The sequence below is a fragment of the Cavia porcellus genome, unplaced genomic scaffold (genome assembly GCF_034190915.1).
Source record: "Cavia porcellus strain 051 isolate PalLab524CR breed Dunkin Hartley unplaced genomic scaffold, mCavPor4.1 scaffold_49, whole genome shotgun sequence".
Taxonomy (NCBI): Eukaryota; Metazoa; Chordata; class Mammalia; order Rodentia; family Caviidae; genus Cavia; species Cavia porcellus.
In genome coordinates, this window is record NW_026947532.1 from 5,744,113 (window position 1) to 5,765,981 (window position 21,869).

A 21,869-nucleotide genomic window follows, 5' to 3' on the forward strand; every position below is an offset into this window, starting at 1 on the left:
TGCCAGCCAAGCATGATGTGCACACTTCAACACTCTGGAAGGCTGAAGCAGGGGGTCACAAATTTCAATCTCACCCAGGAAATTCAGCAAGACATGGTCTCAAAATAAAAATTAAAAAGGGCTGGGACTGTAGGTCAGTGATAAACTGTCCCCAGCTTCTATCCCCAAGGATGAAAACAAACAAACAAAAAACCAAAAAGGTCACGACAGTGGCAGGACATCCACAAGAGAAAACTCTGGAGTCTAGGAAAGTGATGTAAAGGAACGATTGGCGCCTGCATGCTGCTGATTACTGATCTGTGCGATACACTGCTTAGCACAAACCAGCCAGGGACAGAGAAGTGGGTGACTCCTCACCCTGGGAGCACTTTGTTCACAAGTGTTTGAGGACAGGTCTTCCTGCACAGTCCAAAGGTGGTATGTACCCAGCATGGCCTCAAATGATGATGTTCTTGTCTCAACCTCCTGAGTGCTTGGATTAGACTTTACTACCACCCTCAGCCTTGTTTTCATACTTAAGCTAAAAGAAACCATCTTTTGCAGAGAGGATAAGAACAGAGTAGAAAGGCATGGGGGCACACACCTGTAACCCTGGCACTGGGGAGGCTGAGGCAGGAGAAGAGCAAGAACAAGTTGAAAAAAAATCTCTAAGTTAAAAGCAAAATCACTGGGGCTGGGGATTTAGCTCAGTGGCGTAAGCACCTGCCTTGCAAGTGTGCGGTCGTGAGTTCGATCCCTGGTACCGATAAAAAAACGAAAAAGACAAAAAAAAAAAAAAAAAAAAAGCAAAATCACTGCCTGGAAAGCACGAGGTTTCGAGTTCAATCCCCGGTACCACCAAAAAAAAAAAGCCAAATGAAATAAATGATCCCAATCTTTCAGTAAGTTGGTCACTTAAGGATATTTTTAAGAAAAGGTAAACTGCCAGGTGTGGTGGTACACTCCTGTACCCCAGCACTCAGGAGGCTAAAGCAGGAGGAGGATCACTGCAAGTTCAAGACCAGCCTGGGCTACAAAGTGAGCGCAAGGCCAGCCTGAACCACATAGCAAGACATATCTCAAAAAGACAAAAAAAGGGGTTGGGGATTTAGCTCAGTGGCATAAGCGCCTGCCTTGCAAGCAGGCAGACATGAGTTCAATCCCTGTTTCGATAAAAAAGAAAAAAAAAAAAAGAAAAAAGGGAAACTAATTTTACTACCCATTCACACAACACAGCTATGGCAAAAAGATCTCTTCCTTTTGGCTTTTTGAGACAGGGTGTCACTATATGGCCCAGGCTGGCCTCAAACTTGTCCCAATTCTCCTGCCTCACTCCCCTGAGTGCTAGGATTACAGACATGTACCGCCATGTCTGGCTATAAACAATTTTTTTTTCTTCATTGAGACAGGGTCTTGCTATGCAGTTCAGGCTGGCCTTAAACCCACTATAGAGCCCAGGCTGCTCTGGAACTCACAGTGATCCTCTCCTGCCTTAGTGCCCTGAGTGCTGGGATTATGGGTGTGCATCACCACACCTGGCTAGAAACAAAAATTTTTAATCTAAAACATAAAATAAGAAATGCAGGGAAAAAACATGAAAATGTTACCCTGCTTGTTCTGGGCAAGCAGGTGACAGCAGTCACTGTTCCTTCCCCCAGGAAACAGGCATTACTCTGGGGGTGGCACCCCCAGCCCGCCACACCCTAGGCCACTCTGCTCCTGAGCTGCACCCCCAGCCCAGGCACTTCTTTTCAATCAGAAAACACCGCTCTTCTTGCTCCAGTCCAAAGACAGAGAGGTGCCTGGTGACTCTCACCTCCAGGGTGGCACGGATGATGCTGGAGATGAGGCTGCATAGCTGGTTGCCACGCATGCGGAAGGCCGCCAGGTCGAGCTGCAGCGGGTCCCTGTGCAGGTCGGAGGCACTGGAGGCAGAGGCTTCTAGCTGCTGGTTGAGCTGCAACACCTCCTCCTGCAGGGCGTAGAGCGTCCGCAGGCGGCCCTGGCCCTCCTCCTTGCGCAGCCGCTCCTGCTCCTCCTTGCGCAGCCGCTGCTGCTCCGCCTCGCGCAGCTTCAGGTTGAGAATCTGCACAGGGCCCACTGGGGTCAGCAGGGCTTCAGCCATAGTTGGTCACAGGGGCAGGCTCTGCCTATTCCCACCCCACCCTGGACACTGACTTTGGCTCGGTGGTGATGCTCCGCCTTGAGCTTCTCCTGGTGGCCCAGGACTTCTCTGGTGCTGCATGGAGACAGCAGAGAGGAAGAGGCAGGGGTGCTTGCTAGGCCTGGGTCCCCCCAGGCTTCCTTGCTGGACGCACAGGCCACTTGCTAGTCAGAAGCTGCCCTGCCAGCTCTGATGATCTCAGCTCGTGGCTCGTGTCCCGTCCCCCCCCGCCACACACACACACCAGCTGGGGCTCACTCACCTCCTCTCCATCACCTCCTGCAGCTCCTGGAACTCCTTGTGCTGCTTCAGCATCTTCAGCTCATCGAAGCGCTTCAGCTGTTCCGATGCCATCTCCGACAGGGCATGCACCTTCTGCTCCTGCTCTTCCTGCCACTGCCGCAAGCCCTCCTGAAAGGCAGCAGCCCTGCCCTGGGACTGTTCCCAGGACAGTCCTCTGCCCTCGGCGTCCCTCCCCTCTCTTCCCCTCAGTCCTCAGCTCCTGAGAGACCTCAAGGGCCCAGACTCATACACCCACTCCTGGGGACCACTGGGGCCCGCTGTCTTGTGGGGCCATCTTTACGGTTTGCCCCGTATGGTGTCTTTCTAGCACGTACTGGAAGGGACAGGTACTCAGGAACATGGCATCACACACCTCACGCTATTTCTATTTTGTGGTCCTGGGAACGAAACACAGGTGCACTCTACTATGGGTCTTCTCATATCTTTCTCTGTTTGGTTTTTTGAGACAGTCCTGCTACGTATCCCAGGCTTGCCTTGAACTCACAGGAGTCCTTCTGGGAGTCTCAGTGACTCTCACCTCCTCCTGAGACAGGTCTCTACTTAAACTTGCCTTCCTCCTGCCTCAGCCTCCAGAGCAGCTAGGAACAGAGACCTGTGACTACCCACCTCTCCTTTATGTCACCTTGTGAGGGCTTTGTGACAAGCTACAGAAACGCCTATTCTATTTTCTTCTTCTTTTTTTCTTATCAGTACCAGGGATCGAACTCATGACCACCTGCTTGCAAGGCCAAGTGCTTTTGCCACTGAGCTAAATCCCCAGCCCCTTTTTTGTTTTTTTTTTGAGACAAGGTCTCACTGTGCAGTTCACCCTGGCCTTGAACTAGCTGTGTAGCCCAGGCTGGTCTCGAACTCAGCGATCCTCCTACCTCCACCTTCTGAGTGCTAGGATCACAGGTGTGCACCACCACACCCTGCACACTCTGTTTTAACTTTGTAAACACACCATGTTCACTGCTCCCTTACTCCCTGCCCTCCTCCACCTCCATTGAGCAGAGTCCCTTTCCTCATACCTAAGGAAAACACCTAAGGGCGCCTACATTTCTTTCCACGGGAGCACTCACATGGTCTTAAGGGCAATTTGGCATCTCTCAGAATTTACAGTGTATTTATCCTCTGGCACTAGTTCCATTTGAGGATTTATTTGCTGAGCAAAAACACACGTGTATCAAGGTCTGACAGACAGATGCACCCTGGGGCCTGGCTGTGGATGGCAATACAGTTAAACAAGGGGAAGAGTCAGGGACAGGGACTCAGTCCCATGCAGCCTCCGTGTGGGACACTCTGACACTCCACGGGGGCTCAGGGAGGGTGAGATGCTGTGGGATGGCGTGGAGCCATGTCCAAGCACAGCTCAGTCTGGAGCACATGCCCAGCACACAGCACGCCCTAGGGGCCACTTGGTACCACAGTACAGAGAGAAAATAGACGCTATGTTATTCTATTTTGTAACTTACTTTAAGCCTTCAGTGTAAGATGGCAAATTGAAGGCAAGCCACATCTCTCCCTTCCTCTGAGACTTCCTAAGTGGGAGCTGGCCGGTAAGAGATACAGCAGATAGAGCATGAAGCAGTAACCCAGGCAAGGCCTCCAGGAGCGTAGGGAAGACAGGAAGTGGGTAGAGGGGAGGCATGACAGAGCGAGCTGCACAACCCCAGAATGCAGACTCACGCATGCACGCATGTGTGCACGTAACTGCTATCCTGGGGGCGAGGGGATGAAGGGCCTGAGACTGGACATGCCAGGTCTGATGCAGAGAAGATGAGCTGAATTTGTGCCGATGAAGCCGCCATCTCAGGTCACCACCCCAGGGAACAGACCACTTGGCCAAGCCGAGGCATCTGTGCTATGGGAATTCTTGTCACTTACCCCTCCCCACTTCAAGCTGCCCAGCTGTCATCACCACTGCAGTGAACTGAATGTGGATGTGGTAAGCCGGCACAGGACCTCTGAGGGTAGGTTTGAAAGGGAAGCACAATTCTGCCCATTTCTCGTTGGGCGCCTGCATTTTCTTTTTGGAGACAGGGCCACATTCTGTTGTCTGCACCAGGCTGGAATTCCCTATGCAGCCAGGCTGGCCTTCGATCTTCCTGCTTCTTCCCTGAGTGCTGGGATTGACAGCCTGCATTGCCACACCTACAGTAGGATCCTTGATTTTGGAACTTAGCAATGCCAAGGAAGCCCAGGACACACAGACAGGACAGAGATCCCAGGGGACCACAAAGGCCAGATGAAGAAACCACTGTGATGACTCCAATCTCAGCTTCGACAACTCACAGTAACCCCACAGGAGCATCCTGGCTGAGGCAAGGCGCCCTGAGCAGGACAGTATGAGATGCCAGCTCTTTCAAGTCACAACGTTTGGGCAGTGGACGGGTGAAGCACACTCCTAGCCAAAAACAAATTCTAAAAACAGAGAAAGAAAAATGAGAGTTCTATAAAAGAAAGTATGGAAAGAAGAGGACAGGAGGTGGGGGAGAGGGCAGGGGCCACGTGTCCTCTAGTCTAGAAGCTGGTTGTCTGGAAAAGTATTCCGGAAAACGGGGTGCTAGGGAAGTCAAAGCATAACAACGCTATGACCATTATTGTTCTTGAACCCCTGGTCTGATCACTGATAAACAACCATCTTAATTTTGGTGGGCTTTTTTGGTGTGTTTTGACACATGGTCTTGCTGTGTAATTCAGGGTGGGCTTGAACTCACTATGCAGCCCAGACTGGCCTCAATTTGCAGCGATCCTCCTGCCTCAGCCTCCCAAGTGCTAGGATTATAGGTGTGCACCACCATGCCTGACAGTAATTTTTTTAATGATAATAATCATTTTTAGATATGTGTGGAATCTCTATTGTATCAGGAGATCAGGATGAACAAATGGAAAATGATGAACCTCAAGAAAAAAATATTTCCAAGAATACAAGTAAATCTAAAAACAGAACTCTAGTATGACATGAAATGTGAGCACAATGCTCTGAAAAACTGAGTAAGTAGATAATAAGAAAAAGCTCATAATAGGGAGGCTGAGGCAAGGAATCACTGAGCCCAGGCGTTTGAGGCCAGCCTGGGTAATACAGTGAGAGCCCACTTTGGAAAAAAAAGCCTACAGTCCCAGGACTTGGGAGGCTGAGGAAGGCAGACTGCTCTGAGCTTGTGGCAGCCACTCACTGTGTGGCCCAGGCTCACCTTAGACTCATGGTGATCCTCCTGCCTCAGCCCCCTAGGTGTTACGAGTATGGGCATGTGCTACACTCCTGACTAAAGTCTCATCTTTGGGCCAAGGATTTAGCTCAGTGGTGTAAGTGCCTGCCTGGCAAGTGACAGATCATGAATTCGATCCTCAGTATCAAAAAAACTAAAATAAAATAAAGTCTCGTCTTTATGCTATAACTTTGATAATCCTGGACCATCTTCAACATGTCTGAAGAAGTAAATGGAACTCAGGAAAGCCTAACCAATTTTCTCAAACTTTATGTAAAATATAAAAGCTAGTACGCAACACACAAGATTTGATGTCAGAATGCTCACTGTAGACCTCCACTTTATTTTTTCCTGGACTGGAAGCCAGAGCCTTGACACTGAGCTACACCCTCAGTCCATTTTTTTATTTTGAGACAAGCTCTAAGTCATTAGGGCCCAGGATTTTGCTCAGCGGGATAGTGCCTACTAGACGAGCGTGAAGTCCTGAGTCTGATAGCCGGTATCAAAAATAAAACTGTGTTTTACTAAGTCATTAAGCTGCCCAGGCTGGGTTCAAACTTGGAATCTTCCTGCCTCAGCTTCCCACAGTGTTGGGAGTACAGCAGTGGATTACCATAGATAGCCTGATCCCTATGTTATGCTACTGTCCTGAGGTGTCCCAGTGGGTGGAACACCATGATCAGCACAGCAGACATTTGGTTCCTCTGCCCTGGGGAGCTGCAGTAAAACGTGGCTCCCTCAGACCAGGCCTGCCACAAGTCATGGGTCACTTACTTTCCCCCGCATTCTGTGCACCAGTTCGTACATCCAGATGCAGCCTTCCACGCTGACCCCACGAGAGGACTGCCGTGCCTTGGAGTCTGCATGCCGGGACTCCTGCTTGCCCTTGAGACAGAGGTGGGAAAAGAATCAGGATGTTAACATGGTGAAGTCAGACAAAGATCAGATCCAACCTGTGAACACCACCAATATCCAACACAGCTTAGGTCAGGAGCAGTGGGCTTTCCACGACGTCAACTTGTTCAAGCTGATTTCCTTAATGAACTAAACTTTGTTGCTTTGGGTGACTTTCTGCTGTTTGTGATCTGGCCTGCTCACTTGATGTTTATTCTGCTGGACAAATGGTCCCTTCTTTTCTGGTGAGTATCCACTTGTCCCTGACCACAAACCTCCCTCCTGGCCCAAGAAGTAACACAAAGCAGCCTAATCTCTTTGGTACCCAGGGTCCACCTGACGCATAAGGCCCGTGCTCTAGCCAGGCCTGGCATTCTCTTTCGCAGGGGATGCCAACCTACGATGTGAGCCTGGGGCTCCCATGAGCCAATCTGCCACACAGCACCTGGCTGCAAGATCAAACCAAGAACAGTGTGGAAGAACAGAGAGATGGAAGGCAACACATCGTGTGTGGGTAACTGGACTGAGTCAAAATAAGGTCAAGAGGGCCAGGGATTTAGCTCAGCGGCACAAGTGCCTGCCTAGCATGTGCAAGGTTGTGAGTTCGATCCCTGTTACTCCCCCCCCCAATAAATAAATAAATAAATAAATCTAACTCTAAACAATTCCCACTTACTTCTGTTTAATTCCTAATGATAAAATAATGTAGTACACAAATTCATTCAAGAATTTATGTAAATTCCAAGAATTTTGGAACTTTATACCTAGAGGACCAGCAAGTTAGTCCAGTGCCAGATTTACAGATGTAGAAACTGAGGCCTCAAGAGGGGAAGCAGCAGGATCAGCATTACAACTGCTGGCTCTAAGAAGGTCATCATTTTGACTTTTTTTTTTTTTTTTTTTTTTTTTGGTCTTTTTTGTTTTATCGGTACCAGGGATCGAACTCACGACTGCCTGCTTACAAGGCAGGCACTTATGCCGCTGAGCTAAACCCCCAGCCCCTCATTTTGACTTTTTAAACATATTTTTAAATAATTATAAGTGACAAAAAATTGTAGAAATATGTACATGGGTCCTATGCATGTTCTTCCAGACTTCCCTAATTGTGCCATAGTTCATAAATATATGATACAATCAAAGCCAGGAAGAGCCAGGCACGGTGGAGCATGCCTATAATCCTAACACTTAGGAAGCTGAGGCAGAAGGATTGCTGTGAGTTTGGGGCCAGCCTGGCATACAAACTGAATTCAAGGCCAACCTGAACGAATAGCAAGACTCTGTCTCAAAAAAATAAAATGAAGGGGCTGGGGATTTAGCTCAGCGGCGTAAGTGCCTGCCTTGCAAGCAGACAGTCGTGAGTTTGATCCCTGGTACCGATAAAAAAGAAAAAAATAAAATAAAATAAAATAAAATGAAACAAGAATTTTAAAAATCAACAAGACAAAACATACCAGGAAGAAACTGGCACTGGTCCAATCCAGAGGCCTTTTTTTTTTTATCATCGGTACAGGGGATTGAATTCACGACCACTTGCTTGTAAGGCAGGTGCTTATACACTGAGCTAAATCCCCAGCCACAAATCCAGAGGCCTTATTCACACACATTTCAAAAGATTTTCTGTGCAGCCTTGAACAATTTTATCACATGTAGATGTGTGTAGACATGAGCATACTAAACACACGTAAGTCTTGTCATGTGATGGCACACATCTATAGTCCTAGCTACTTGAGAGCTGAGGCACCAATATCACCAGGCTGGAGACCAGCTGGGCAGCCATTAAGACCTTGCTTCCGTATGAAATTAGATGGGTTGTGGGGATTTAGCTCAGCAGCGTAAGTTTCTGCCTGGCAAGCACAAGGTCACGAGTTTGATCCCCAGTACCAAAAAAAAAAAAAAAAGAAAGAAAAGAAATCAAATGGGTTGAGGATGTAACTCAGTGACCAAGTGTCCCATGAAAGGCCCTGGATTCGATTCACACAACTGCAAAAAACAAAAAACAAAAACAAGCAAAAACCAGATGTGGTATAGGGGAGTCTGGTGGTGAGAAAAGGACTTTTATATCTTTCTTTTTCAGTCCTGGGGATTGCACTCAGGTTCCTGTGCATGTTAGGCAAGTGCTCTACCACCTAGCTGCATTTTCTGGTCTTCGTATTTATTTTAATTTGACACAGAGTCTCAGTAAGTGTTCATGCTGGCCTTGAACTTGCAACCCTCCTGCCTTGGCCTCACAAAGAGCTGGGATTTTACAATTCCAGCTGGGGCCACTTCCTCTCCAATCCGTAAACGTTCTACAATGCTGGTGGTTTAAGAATATTAAACAAAAGCCTTATACAGTACATCGACTTTTGAGATTAGCTTATTTTTCTTTTTTTCAGAACCAGGGATCAAACTCATGACCTCATCTTTGCCAAGCAGGCACTCATGCTGCTGAGCTAAACCCCTGGCCCTAGCTCATTTTTCTTGTTTTTTTTTTTGTCTTTTTTCCTTTTTATTGGTACCAGGGATCGAACTCACGACTGCCTGCTTGCAAGGCAGGCGCTTATGCCGCTTAGCTAAATCCCCAGCCCCCTAGCTCATTTTTCTTAAAACTCCACATAATCCCTTGTGCTGGGTGAGTTTAACTGTGTCAAACTGTCTGGCCTTGGAGCTGCTGGGGGGACTGGTATAGCACACTGCTTCCCAAGCCCAATGAACTAAGCAGCTTTGCTCTGTGATGCTCCTGCCCAGTCAGCTGACCATGGACTGAATCCCCCAAAGCCAAGAGCAATATTAACCCCCCTCTTCGAAATTATGCGTGTCAGGTCCTGGGTCTTGGTGATGAGAAAGCTGATGCAGCCCTTGAAATCCATCCAGCTGCTGCACATACTGACGATTTATCCTTTTTATTGCTGGTAATAATTTCATGACACAGCTAATCCAAACAGCGTGTTTACCTTACAGTTTTTGGATATTACAACTAACGCTGCTATGAACACTGGTTTACAACTTGCTACTAGAATGGAAGTTTTGAGTTCTCTGATGTAAATAACCAGGAACGCAATTGCAAGATAATACAGTTAGAAGCATGTTCATAAAAAAATTGCCAAATTATTTTTTAGTTGGGGGGAGAGGTTGAGGCACGGTCTCAACATATATTTCATATTGGCCAAGAGCTCAACATGTAGACCATGTTGGCAGTGATCCTCCTGCCTCAGCCTCCCTGGTCCTGAGATTACAGGTATACACCACCATGTCTAGCCTGCCACATGGTTTTTTGGTGTGGAACCATTCTGTATTCAACCCCAAAATGCATGAACGACCCAGCTTCTCCGCATCTTCACCAGCATTTGATGGCAGCACTCTTTCTCATTTCAACTCTTCTTACAGATGTGCCATGCCTTACTGGACTTCTAATTCTTGTTTTCCATTGGCTAACGTTGGGATCGAACTCACGACTGCCTGCTTGCAAGTAGGTGCTTATGCCGCTGAGCTAAATCCCCAGCCCCTATGTTGGACACCCTTACCTATCATCTCATACTGTCTTAGATGAAACGTGTGGTCACATCATTTGCTTTGTTTTTAAAAAATTATGAGAACTTGTTATATGATACATTCTAGGTGTAGATATAGAATTTCCAACTGCTTTCTTCCAATTTGTGCTTGTTTATAGCCTCTTCAAAGGGCCTTTTACAAGGGCTGGGGATTTAGCTCAGTGGAAGAAGCACCTACCTTGCAAGTGTGTGGTCGTGAGTTTGATCCCTGGTACCAACAGAAAAAAAAAGGGGGTCTTTTACAGAACAAAATTGTCATTTTAATGAGGTCTGATTTATCAATTTTTCCTTTTACAAGTCATGCTTTATATTTTATTTCTAGTAGCCTTACAGTTTTACGTTTAAGCCACTGATCATTTTATAATTTTTATATAATATATGATGTTTAGGCTGGGCATGACAGGGCACAGCTGTAATTCCAGCACTTGGGAGGCTGAGGCAGGAAGATAGCTACAAGTCCGAGACCGGCCTGGGCTACATAGTGAGTTCAAGACCAGCCTGAACTATAGACCAAGACCCTATCTCAAGTGAGGTAAATTTTTTTTTTCCTTTTGTTTGGTATATCAGGGACTAAACTCAAACTTGTGCTTGCCAGGCAAGTGTTTTTGCTGCTGAGCTGTATCCCCAGCCCCTAAGATGTAATTTTAAGCTCACAGTCGTGAGTTTGATCCCCGGTTTAAGCTTGGCAAAACTGATGCCATCTTGAGCCCTACATTTAACTAGTACCCTGTATTTGACCCAGGAAAATGGAAAATTACTCAGGGAAAAGCAGAATGAGCTGTACCCACAAGAGAAAAATTAACCTGTTCAATAAAAAAAGCAGGATACTGGTGTCAACCAAAAATTAATGTAAGATTAAAGTTAAATTGCTTCCAACAAGATGTCTTTCGTGATTCTCTCTTTTAAAAACTCTGTAACTTTCCAGTTCGGGGCCACTTATTTGAACTGTGAAACGGGTTAGGAGTTATGTCTGTATATGATTGGTCCTGAGCTCAGCTAATTAAACTCCAAATTTATCAATTTGGCTAATTGGATTCCTATATTGTTATTCATGAACCCACCTCAAAGAGCAAATATAAATTTTACTCTAAGCCTTTCAGCAGCCACCAGTTGAACAGATGTGATATTCCTGAGAAAGAACAATCCAGCTCAGGAAACTGTTACCTGTTGTTGGGACCAGTAAAGGGGGATTTCTCTGCATCTTCCTGAGAGAACACTGACTGAAGTATGAAACACTCCCCCTACACATGATGGTAACATGAAACAATCATTACTTCCCAGACAAGGTCACTGTCATACTTCCACCCTGCAGCCACCACGTTTCGTCCTAAGCTAATTCAGTTTTACCTTGGCTCCATCTGGGACTGTAGGGGAGGCTGGAGAGAAGGCAGGGCTTTGGACAGGAGATCTAGGAACAAGCGAGGACTGGTCTAAGGCAGAAGTTGGTACCGAGGATGAAGATGTCTCAGAGAGAGCAACAGACTCCTGCGTGTAGGGTAGGACATGATCCACTACCCAACCAGAGTAGGAAGACAGCCTGGGCGGAGACAGGTCTTCGAGCACATCCTAGGGAGAAGAAAGCTGAGTCCAACATGCATGCCCCCCAGTCCAACCATAAACCACCACATGCCTCACTGAACACCTCTGAAGGTAATAAACTCGTTCCAAAGGCCCGAAGGAGCTACACTGACAGAGATGGACAGGAAGCACAGTGGTTCCATGCTAACAACATTGGCCATGATCCTAAAGAAAATCCAAATGGCTGGATGTGGGGGACATGCCTGTAATCCCAGCACTCCTAAGGGTGAGGCAGGAGGACTGCTGTGAGTTTAAGGTCATCTGGGGCTACACAAGTGAATTTAAGGCCAGTGATCACTACATAGTGAGACCCTGTCTCAAAAACAAAACAAGCGGGGCTGGGGATTTAGCTCAACGGCATCAGCGCCTGCCTTGCAAGCAGGCAGTCGTGAGTTTGATCCCTGGTACCGATAAAAAAATGAAAAAGACAAAAAAAAAAAAAAAATCAACAAGCCGGGTGTGGTGCCACACTCCTGTAATTCCAGCACCCGGGAGGCTGAGGCAAGAGAACAGTTTGCAAGTTCGACACGAGCGTGGGTCACAAAGTGAGCCCAAGGCCAGCAGCATAGTGAGACCCTGTTTCAAAAAAAAAAAAAAAAAAAAAGATATTTGTGTAATCTATAGAAAACTCCATAAAATACCATTCAATTACAAGGGGAAATGAATTAAATGGAGAACTGGCAAAAGCAGGTTATCAAGATTAGTATGTCTCTGTCTCTCTGTCTCTCTCTCTCTTTCTCTCTCTCTCTCTCTCTCTCTCTCTCACACACACACACACACACACACACACACAACTAGCATCACCAGTGTTGGGACAGGGTGTCTGCGTGCCCCCAGTGTGACAGCCGAACACAGTACACAGCACCATTTCTGCTGTGTTCCTTGTTGCTTTTCCCCCCAATCCTTACCTTGCTTTGTTTTTCTTTATTTTTTTAGAAATTTATTTAGGGTCTTGCTATATAGTTCATGCTGGTCTTGGACTTGAAGTGACCCTTTGGTCTCAGCCTCCCAGTGCTGAGATTAAAGGCATGTACCACCATGCCCGACTCTGTGGTATTACTGTCAAAAACGCACAATCTGGGGCTGGGGATTTAGCTCAGCGGCATAAGCACCTGCCTTGCAAGCAGGCGGTCGTGAGTTCGATCCCCGGTACTGATAAAAATGAAAAAGACAAAAAAAAAAAAAAAAAAAACGCACAACCTGATATCAGGGATCTAGATCAGCGGCATAGTGCCTAAGCGACAAGTGTGAGGTCATGAGTTCAATCTCCAGTACAAAAAATAAAATAAAATACATGCTTAAATCAGGTGGGGTGGCACACTCCTGTAATCCCAGCACTTGGGAGGCTGAGGCAGGTGGATTGTTGCAAGTTTGAGACCAGCCTGGGTTACATAGTGAGCTCAAGGCCACCGTGAACTGCATAACGAGACTCCATGTCAAAAAGACAAAAAAATAAATAAATTTAAAAATTAAAAAAAATACATGTTTAGCCAGGCGTGGTGGCTCATCCCTGTAATCCCAGCAGCCGGGAGGCTGAGGCAGGAGGATTGTTGAGTTTGAGACCAGCCTGGGCTACAAAGTGAGCTCATCAAGGCCTGCTGGAACTGCATGGAGACCCTGTCTCAAAAAGAAAAAAAAAAAAGCTCAAAATAATAAATCAAATGATCTGAAAACCACAATGGGGAGTCAAGCTGTAAAACGTAAATCTTTATTCTAAAACACACACATACACAAACAAAAAATGGGGAAGGGTTATCTATTTATCTATTTATTTAGGTACCGGGAATCAAACTCATGACCTTGGGGCTGGGGATTTAGCTCAGCGGCATAAGCGCCTGCCTTGCCAGCATCCTGAGTTCAATCCCTGGTACCGATAAAAACGAAAAAGACCAAAAAAAAAAAAAAAAAAAAAATCAAACTCATGACCTTATGCTTGCCACGCAGGCACTGCTAAACCATATTCCCGGGCCCCCAGGGTTGTTGCTTTTGAGAAAAAATATTACTGCTTAGCACAGATCGGTCTTGAATTTTAGTTGATACTCTTTGCCTCAGCCTTTTAAGTGCTGAGATTACAGCAATTCACCACCGTGCCCGGCTAAAACTTTCAAAGTCATCAAAGCCAGGGCAATAGTTTTAGAGCTGTTTTCCATAGAAGTCTGAAGAGACAGGACAACATATGCATATCCGTAGCTAGATTACCAGCAATTTGGTAACAGCGTCTCTACCTTAACTGTCTCCACTCCACACCTTTCACCTTTAGTACACAACTTTCAAAACAGACGCAGTCACCATTCCCCAAATTCAACAGCCTCTCCCAGTGCCATCTAAACACTTGGATCATTTCTTGAGCGGGCGGTAATCGCTCTCCTAAATCCGGAGCTCGCAGCACAGGAGATACACAGTTAATTAACCTACCCTGGCCTGGCATGGTGGAGTACGCCTGTGATTCTAGCATTCAGCAGGCTGAGACAGGAGGATCACCAGTTCGAGCCCAGCCTAGGCTACATATTAACCTTACTACAGTACACAGTGAAACCTGGCCTCAAAAAACCAAAACACAAAACGGACACCCAAAAAAACACCTGAAAGCCCAGGGCTGCCCTGCCAACGGAAAGAGGGGCACCTAACTCCAGGGGATGGTAACGAAGTCCCTCGAACTGAGAAGCGCAAGGACATATACATACACACACTCATGCACAAGTCAAGAAACAGACGGGTCCCCGGCGCAGACGAGCGCGGGTGGGGGAAGCGCAAGTGCCCACGCCCGGGGCCGGAAGGGCCCGACCTCCACCCGGGCCACCACTCACCTCGCCCCGCTGCAACCAGTCCCGGTAGTAGCAGAGCTGACCCTTGCTGGAATTGCGAAGCGCCTGCAGGGTCTCCCAGCAGCGACCCTCGGACGGCATGGCCAGTCCGGCTGCACCTCCTTAAAGGTGCTGTAAATTACAAAGCAATCCCTCAAATCCACCGCCCGAAAAGGACAAACGCTTCCGTTTCCGGGGCGCGTGCGCATCGTAGCTCCGCCCCGACGGCGGCCAGCTCCGACCCTGAAGACACGCCTATCCTCCGATGCGCAGGGGCGAAGTGGGGCTGCAGGGGCTACTTTCTCGGGCAACGTGGTAACTCGAGAGCCTGCAAACTAGGATGGGGATAAACTGGGACGCACGCTGGCAGCCTGCTGGGGGAAGGTGAGCTGAAGCAGATGCTGTGGAAGACGGTCTGGCAGCTCCTCAAAAGGCTAAAGATAGTTACCATCTTCCTGAGATATACCAGAGAAATGATACCTGCGCATAGCCTTAGTTATAACGTGCAAGTACTTGTACATAATGCTGCAACATAGTGTTTTACTAAGTGAAAAAAGCCAGTCACCAGAGATGACATGGTGTATGAATCCATTCGTGTGAAACGTCCTTGACAGAGAAACGCACCGACAAAAAAAAAAAACCAGGTGTGTTGGCATAGGTCTGTCATCCCAGTACTAGGGAAACTGAGGCGGGAGGGTTTTCTTAGCCTGGGCTACATAGTAAGTTTAAGGCCAGCCTAGAGACCCCTTCTCAAATAGAAAAAAAACATAGGACAGGGTTGGGGAAACAATAGGGAACAGACTTTTCATATATGGGTTAGGGCATAAAAATGGTCTTAAATTATCTAAATTAGTAGTATTTCACACCTTGGTGAAAATACTAAAAAAAGAGGATTATGTACCTTAAATTAATTTTAAAGTATGTGGATTTTCTCAATAAATAAATAGAACATGAGGCCCAATTGCTCTGAGCTAGCTTTACCCGGGCCGGTTCTTTTGACCTTTCTACTGCCCAGCATTTATTTTTGGCATCGGTTTGAGGCAGGAAGGGTTGTCTCTGAAACATGGACCATGTAGATATTTTTAATTTCTTGATTTTTCTTTTATACAAATTCCCTGGACATTTTTTTTTTTTTTTTTTTTTTTTTTTTTTTGAGGCAGGTCTCACTGTGTAGCCCAGCCTGGCCTCAAACTTATGGTGGTCCTTCTGCCTTAGTCTCCCAAATGCTGGAATTAAAGTTGTGTACCACCACACTAGGCTTGAATTTTTTTTTTTTTTTTTTGGTACTAGAGATTGAGCTCATGATCTTGCACTTGCCAAGCAGGCACTTGTGCCGCTGAGCTAAACCCTTGGCCCCAGGCTTGGATTTTTTCTAATAAAACATTTTACAAAAAAAAATAGAAGGCTGTAAAGCTGGGTGTGGTGGTGCACACCTGTAGTCCCAGCATTTCAGAGGCTGAGGCAGGAGGATCATTATGAGTTTAAGACCAGCCTGGGCTACAAAGCGAGTTCAAGTCCAGCTCTGTCTCAAAAACAAAACAAAAGGCTGGTGGCAGCGCCCCAGGAATGGGCTCCCTGCAGCAGTGTTGGGACAGCTTAGGCCTGCACTGCTTTCACAAGTTTGGTGATGAGTTATATAAATCCATAGGACTATACTGGTGTAAGTTTGCTGCCTATTCTTTCCTTTTCTTTTTTTTTTTTTTTTTTTGTCTTTTTCATTTTTATCGGTACCAGGGATCGAACTCACGACCGCCTGCTTGCAAGGCAGGTGCTTATGCCACTGAGCTAAATCCCCAGCCCCACCTATTCTTTCTTGAGGTCTTATAAAATCAAATGCATTGGGGCTGGAGATTTAGCTCAGTGGCATAAGCACCTGCCGTCCAAGCAAGTAGTCCTGAGTTCCATTCCCTGGTACAAAAAAAAAAAAAAATCAAATGCATTTACAAAGAGAAAATGGATTCAGTTCTGTAATGGCAATGGTGGCTGGTAACTTTATAATTACTTTCCTTGGAGCAGAGTGTGGTGGCATACATGTATAATCCCAACATTCAGGAGGCTGAGGCAGGAGGATCACAAATTCAATGTGAGATAGATCTAAAAAAAAAAAATCACTTGCATTGGAAATATTGAAAACTGGAAATGACAGATTTCCTCAAAATTTGGGAGGGAGGGGTTTCCCACTGACCCTTGAAATCAGATAACCTGGGGTAGAAATAACCTCGAAGGACAGTGTTTTGGACTTGGGCTATAGGTGACCAAGAGAAGAGGTGATCAGAGATAGAAGGCTGATCCCAGCTAGAATGAAAATGTTGCAAGGGTTCCCCCACACTGCCAATTTGTTCCTGTCCCTTTACTAAATGTGGTTGTTCCTTTTAATTTTTTGGTAGCAGTGCTGGGAATAGAACCCAAGGCCTCGTGCACATTAGGCAAGTGATTTTACCAATAAGCCGTGTACCTGGGTAGGTTGTTTTTTTTTTTTTTTGTCTTTTTCATTTTTATCGGTACCAGGGATCGAACTCACGACCTCCTGCTTGCAAGGCAGGTGCTTATGCCGCTGAGCTAAATCCCCAGCCCCGGTTATTTTTTTGGTACTGAGGATCAAACTTACAACCTCGAGCTTGCCAGGTAGGTGCTTGTGCCGCCGAGCTGAACCCGAATGTATGTCTTTGTGGTCCTAGAGATGGAACCTAGGCCCTTGCATATATTAGGCAAGTGTTTTACCACTGAGCTACACCCACCCATCTTTTTTTTTTTTTTCCTCCCAGTACCGAGGATCAAACCCAGGAGCATTCTATTACCAGGTTACATTTCCAGCTCTTTTTAGTTTTTGAGACAGGGCCCACCTAAATTGCCCAGGCTGCCCTCAAATTTGTGACCCTCCTGCCTGTTTCCCAGGTGACTGGCATTACAAGTATGTGTCACCCTGCTTGGCCTATTTTTTCTTATAAGTACAGAAAAGTGGCCCATAATCTTAACATTCAGCAATTAACATTTTAAAAATTACAGAGGATTTAGCTCAGCAGCATAAGTGCCTGCCTGTCAAGTGTAAGGTCCTGAGTTTGATTCCCAGTACCAAAAAAAAAATAACATAAAGTCAGGTATGGTGGTACATGCTTGTAATCCCAAGCACTTGAGAGGCTGAGGCAGGAGGATAGCAGTGAGTTTGAGGCCACCCTGAGGTACACTGTGAGATCCTGTCACAGTGGCCTGCCCAAAGCGTGAGCAATACCTCACACCAAGTGTGTCTCCTCCAGATATCTAAGCATTATGATGTGAAAGTGCAAAAAGGAGAAACAATAGCTGGGTGCTCACCTGTAATCCCCAGCTTGGTAGGCTGAGACAGGGAATGCCCATGAATTGAAGTCTAGCCTGGTCTACATGGGGAGTTCACAACCAGCCCAAATGATACAATGAGACCTTGTCTCAAAAATTAAATAAATATAGAGAAGGAAATGACTTGGGCTAAAATAGAGAGCCTGATGTTTCATGCAGTAATACTTTCAAAACATTTTCTCTCGTAGCATTTTATTTTAATCATTTTTTAAAAGAGGAATGGGGTTCTGGAAAAGGAAATCATCCCAAGAAGCCTTAAATAACTGATTAGAAATCTTTTTGTAAAACTGTACAAATATTTCAAGAATAAATTCATTCTAGAGATACAAAGGGAAACCAAAATGAATGAGCTCAGGATTACACTTATAAAGTAGGGAGGCCACCTGAGCCCCAAGGTATTTGCGAAGTGCTGGGGAGCACATGGCCTCAAGGAAATGGGTGTGAGAGGTGTCAAGGGCTCCCCCAACCTTAAAGGAACACTGCTCCATCCCATACCCTTGAAATCAAAGCAGGAAAGCTGCTCGCAGCCCCGCAGGGCTTCTGCTGGTTCAGATCAGAGAAAACCCAAGAGGGATTCCTAAAAGAGGAGGCTGGTGGGTACTGGAGGGAAAAGTCCAGCCCGAATTCTCTTGGGACAGTCTTGGCATCTGTCACGGGCAGCTGGAATCTGCTCCCTGATGGAGTAGTAAATGTAAGGCCTGTCAAGGTCAGTAAAAAAATTCCATCAGGTGGCGACATCAGGAGGAGGCAGTCAAGCGCCCCCTGCTCCCTGGCCCGCTGTGTGAGGGACGATCTGGGGTCACAGCTGAGGACAAGCCCAGATGCTTCCTCACGGGGACAGCAGAACCACTGGCTTCTGGCTATGGCTTGGCAACTCCTTCCTTCCTAACATCCTCTGCACTGGGCAGCACTCCAGTCCTGGAAGGCAACCTCAGGCAGGGGGTGATCGGGAGCGGATTGGGGAGCTGGTCAGGAAGGAGGTATAGGGACTGTCTCCAAACACGTTGGCATAGGAGGACTTGAGGAACTGGACGTAGTTCTGCATGCTGCGGTTGGTGCTCTCCGACTGCTCCAGGCGGTCCTTCAGGTCCTGCAGGCGGCTCTGGTAGCGGCGGTCCGCCTAGGAGAGAGGCACGGGGTGTACAGGGGACAGCTGAATGGGACATGCAGGGTGATGGGCTGGGCTCGGGAGGTGCACAGGCAGTGAAGGCTAATGGGATAGAGCCTGTTAGGCTGTCTTTTTAAAGGACAAGGTCTCTATGCCAGATGTAGTGATGGAGACCTGTAATCCCAGCCCTCAGCAGGCTGAGGCAGAAGGAGCGACTTGAGTTCAAGGCAAGCCTTGGTAAATTCAAGGCCAACCTGAATGATACAGTGAGACCCAATGTCAAAAATTAAAAAAAAAAAAAAAAAAAAAGAACAGGAAGAAGAGACAAGGTCTATGTCCAGGTCCCTAACTGGCTTTTAACAGCTAGAGTCAAAGTTGGGCACGGTAGTGCACACATGTAATCTCAGCACTTGAGAGGCTGAGGCAAGAGGATCGTTGTGAGTTCGAGACCAGGCTGGGCTACGAAGTGAGCTCAAGGCCACTGTGAATTACACATCAAGACCCTGTCTCAAAAAGACAAAACAAAACAAACAAAAAAAAAAACCACCTAGAGGCAAGCAATCCTCCTGCCTCAGCATTCTGAATAGCTGGAAGGGTATGCCACCACACTAGGCTTGGTATGAGATTTCTTTTAAAAACTATTCCAAACCTAAATTATCATGGTAATTGGATGACTCTGCCAGTACACTAAAACACTAATGAATTGTACAACTGGGTGTGGGGCCGGATTTGGATACAGTCTCACTATGTAGCCTAAACCAGCCTCCAACTCACAGCAATCCTCTGGCCTCAGCCTCCAGATGTTAGGATTACAAATGTGCACCACCCAGGCCCAGCTGAAACATACAATTTAAGTGAGCAAATTTTATGGGATGTAAATATCTTTTATAAATTTGGGGGTTTTGTTTTGTCTTTGTCTTTTGGTAACGGGGATCGAACTGACGACTTTGCGCTTGTCAGGCAGGCATTTACACCACTGAGCTAAATCCGCAGCCCCTTGTTTTTGTCTTTTTGAGACAGGGTCTGACTGTGCAGTTCAGGCTGGCCCTGAGCTTTCTCTATAGCCCAAGCTGGTCTCGAACTTGCAATGATCCTCCTGCCTTAGCCTCCTGAGTGCTGGGATTACAGGTATGTGCCACCACACCTGTAAAATTGAGTTTTTTGGTTTGAGGCAGGGTCTCACTATGTTTTCTTTTTTTTTTTTTTTTTTTTCTTTTTTTTTTTTTCCACTATGTTTTCAAACTGGCCCTGAACTCACTCCACAGCCCAGGTGTCCTCCAAGTTGCAGTGATCCTTTTCCCTCCACCTCGGAAGTGCTGGGATTATAGGTGTGCACAAGCACACCCCCAGGTTACAGTTGTGTTTAGGAAGTATGTTTGGGGCAATCTTGAGAGATGGAAAAGGAACTGGGAATCATAAGAACAGTGACAGCTGGGTGTGGTGGCTCATGCCTGTAATCTCAGCACTTGGGAGGCTGAGGCAGGAGGATCATTGCGAGTTCGAGACTATCCTGGGCTACAAAGTGAGCAGAAGACCAGCCTGAACTGCACAGCGAGACCTTGTCTCAAAAAGACAAAAAAAAAAACAAAAAAAAAACAAGAACAGTGACAACAGGACACCTTGCCCTGGGCCCCAAGGACTGAAATGCAATCCAGCCATGTTTGGGTCCCCACCTCCCGCCAGACTCACGTCCTCACGGCTCCGCCGCAGCTGGCTCAGTTCGGTCTTGGTCCTGCTCAGCTGCGTCTCAAGGTCCAGGATTTTGTTCTGGGCGGCTCGCTCCTTGGACAGTGCCTGCTCCTTGGTCTGTTCCACCTGCAGAAAGGCACAGAGGTGGGCAGCTTCCCTGACACCTGGTGCCTGGCAGAGGGCAGGAACTAAGGGTGGAGCCTCTGCCTGTGCCCCGTTTTCCCGCCCTTTCCCAGCTAGGGCTTGCAGTAAAGTGGCCATCATGTAGGAACGGGTGAGCCCTGCACAACAGTTACTCATTTGACTTTTGTCGTTTAAGCCAGGGTCTAGCTTATGCAGCCCAACCTGGCCACAAGTCACCATGTTACCCAGGCTAGCCTTGAGCTCGTGACAGCCTTGACTTCCCAAGTGCTGTAGTTACAGAAATGTACTCCCACTCCTCTGATCTTCCCCACAAGGCCATTTCTACCTACTCATGGGAGATGGGCTCAGAGAGCTGCAGAGTGCAGCAGGACTGACCTGCCGCCTGGCGTCCTCCAGGGCGCCCTCCAGCTGCCTGGCCAGGGACCCACACTCCCGGGTTTTCTCCTCCAGCCGCAGCTGGGATAGGTGGATGGCCTCTTCCCTCTTGGCAATCACCTGCAGGAACTCGACATTCTGGGCGCTGGTAGCCTCCAGTTTCCTAGGTGAAAGCACCCAGTCAGGCCCTGAACTGAACCCCATCATCCTACAGCCTGCCGAGAATCTCCGAGCAGGTGGCCTGGAACCAGGCAGCAGGAATGCTGGTTAGTGTGCGCAAGAGAATGGCAGCCTGTGATGAGCCCTTGCCAGGGTCCACACAGCAGCCAGGTCCCTGTCACCAAGTCCCAAGCCTTCAACTTCTACTGTTTACTGTTGCCTCCCTGGGCAAAGGGACCTCAGCTGGACCACTGAGATAGCACGGATACCCAAGGCCGTCCTATGGGACACACACTGTCCCCAGTGCTCTTCCAGACACCTTCCAATTTATCATCATCATGATTATTGTTCATTTGGCAGTTCCGGAGGGTAAACCCAGGGCCTTCACACTGAGCCTTCTCGGCCTCTTTAGTTTTGGGGGGGCAAGGTCTCGCTAAGTTGCCCACACTGGGCTCAAACATGTGATCCTCCTACCTCAGCCACAGGTCTGGTTATGCCTTCTAATTTCAGGAGTGACACAAGTCCTGCTGGATCTGGCCATGTGATATAGGCCATAAGGCAGGGCACAGGTAGAGCCCAGAAGAGACTGCGCAGTGCTAGCTCCTGCAGGCTGCACGA

The 21,869-nt window shown here is 47.3% G+C and overlaps 2 protein-coding genes across 14 annotated transcripts in view; both read right to left on the reverse strand.

Annotated features, from left to right (window-relative positions):
- The window catches only part of Gle1 (GLE1 RNA export mediator), a 29,144-nt gene extending 14,504 nt beyond the window's left edge, over positions 1-14,640 (reverse strand). The window contains exons 1-6 of one of the 2 annotated variants that reach the window (XM_003470643.5): positions 14,447-14,640; positions 11,409-11,627; positions 6,412-6,522; positions 2,406-2,554; positions 2,158-2,218; positions 1,796-2,065 (exon numbers count right to left, since the gene is read on the reverse strand). In XM_003470643.5, the coding sequence (XP_003470691.2) occupies positions 1,796-2,065; positions 2,158-2,218; positions 2,406-2,554; positions 6,412-6,522; positions 11,409-11,627; positions 14,447-14,545 (909 nt within the window). In that variant the 5' untranslated portion in view covers positions 14,546-14,640. The remainder of the gene's footprint in view (positions 1-1,795; positions 2,066-2,157; positions 2,219-2,405; positions 2,555-6,411; positions 6,523-11,408; positions 11,628-14,446) is intronic. The other variant, XM_063244190.1, reaches the window with a different exon arrangement.
- A 3,311-nt stretch (positions 14,641-17,951) lies between these two features.
- Positions 17,952-21,869, reverse strand: part of Odf2 (outer dense fiber of sperm tails 2) — a 34,328-nt gene continuing 30,410 nt past the window's right edge. For all 12 annotated transcript variants that reach the window (XM_063244182.1, XM_003470653.4, XM_013153494.2 and 9 more), the window contains 3 exons: positions 21,093-21,255; positions 20,574-20,699; positions 17,952-18,896 (listed from right to left, as the gene is read on the reverse strand). In XM_063244182.1, the coding sequence (XP_063100252.1) occupies positions 18,708-18,896; positions 20,574-20,699; positions 21,093-21,255 (478 nt within the window). In that variant the 3' untranslated portion in view covers positions 17,952-18,707. The remainder of the gene's footprint in view (positions 18,897-20,573; positions 20,700-21,092; positions 21,256-21,869) is intronic.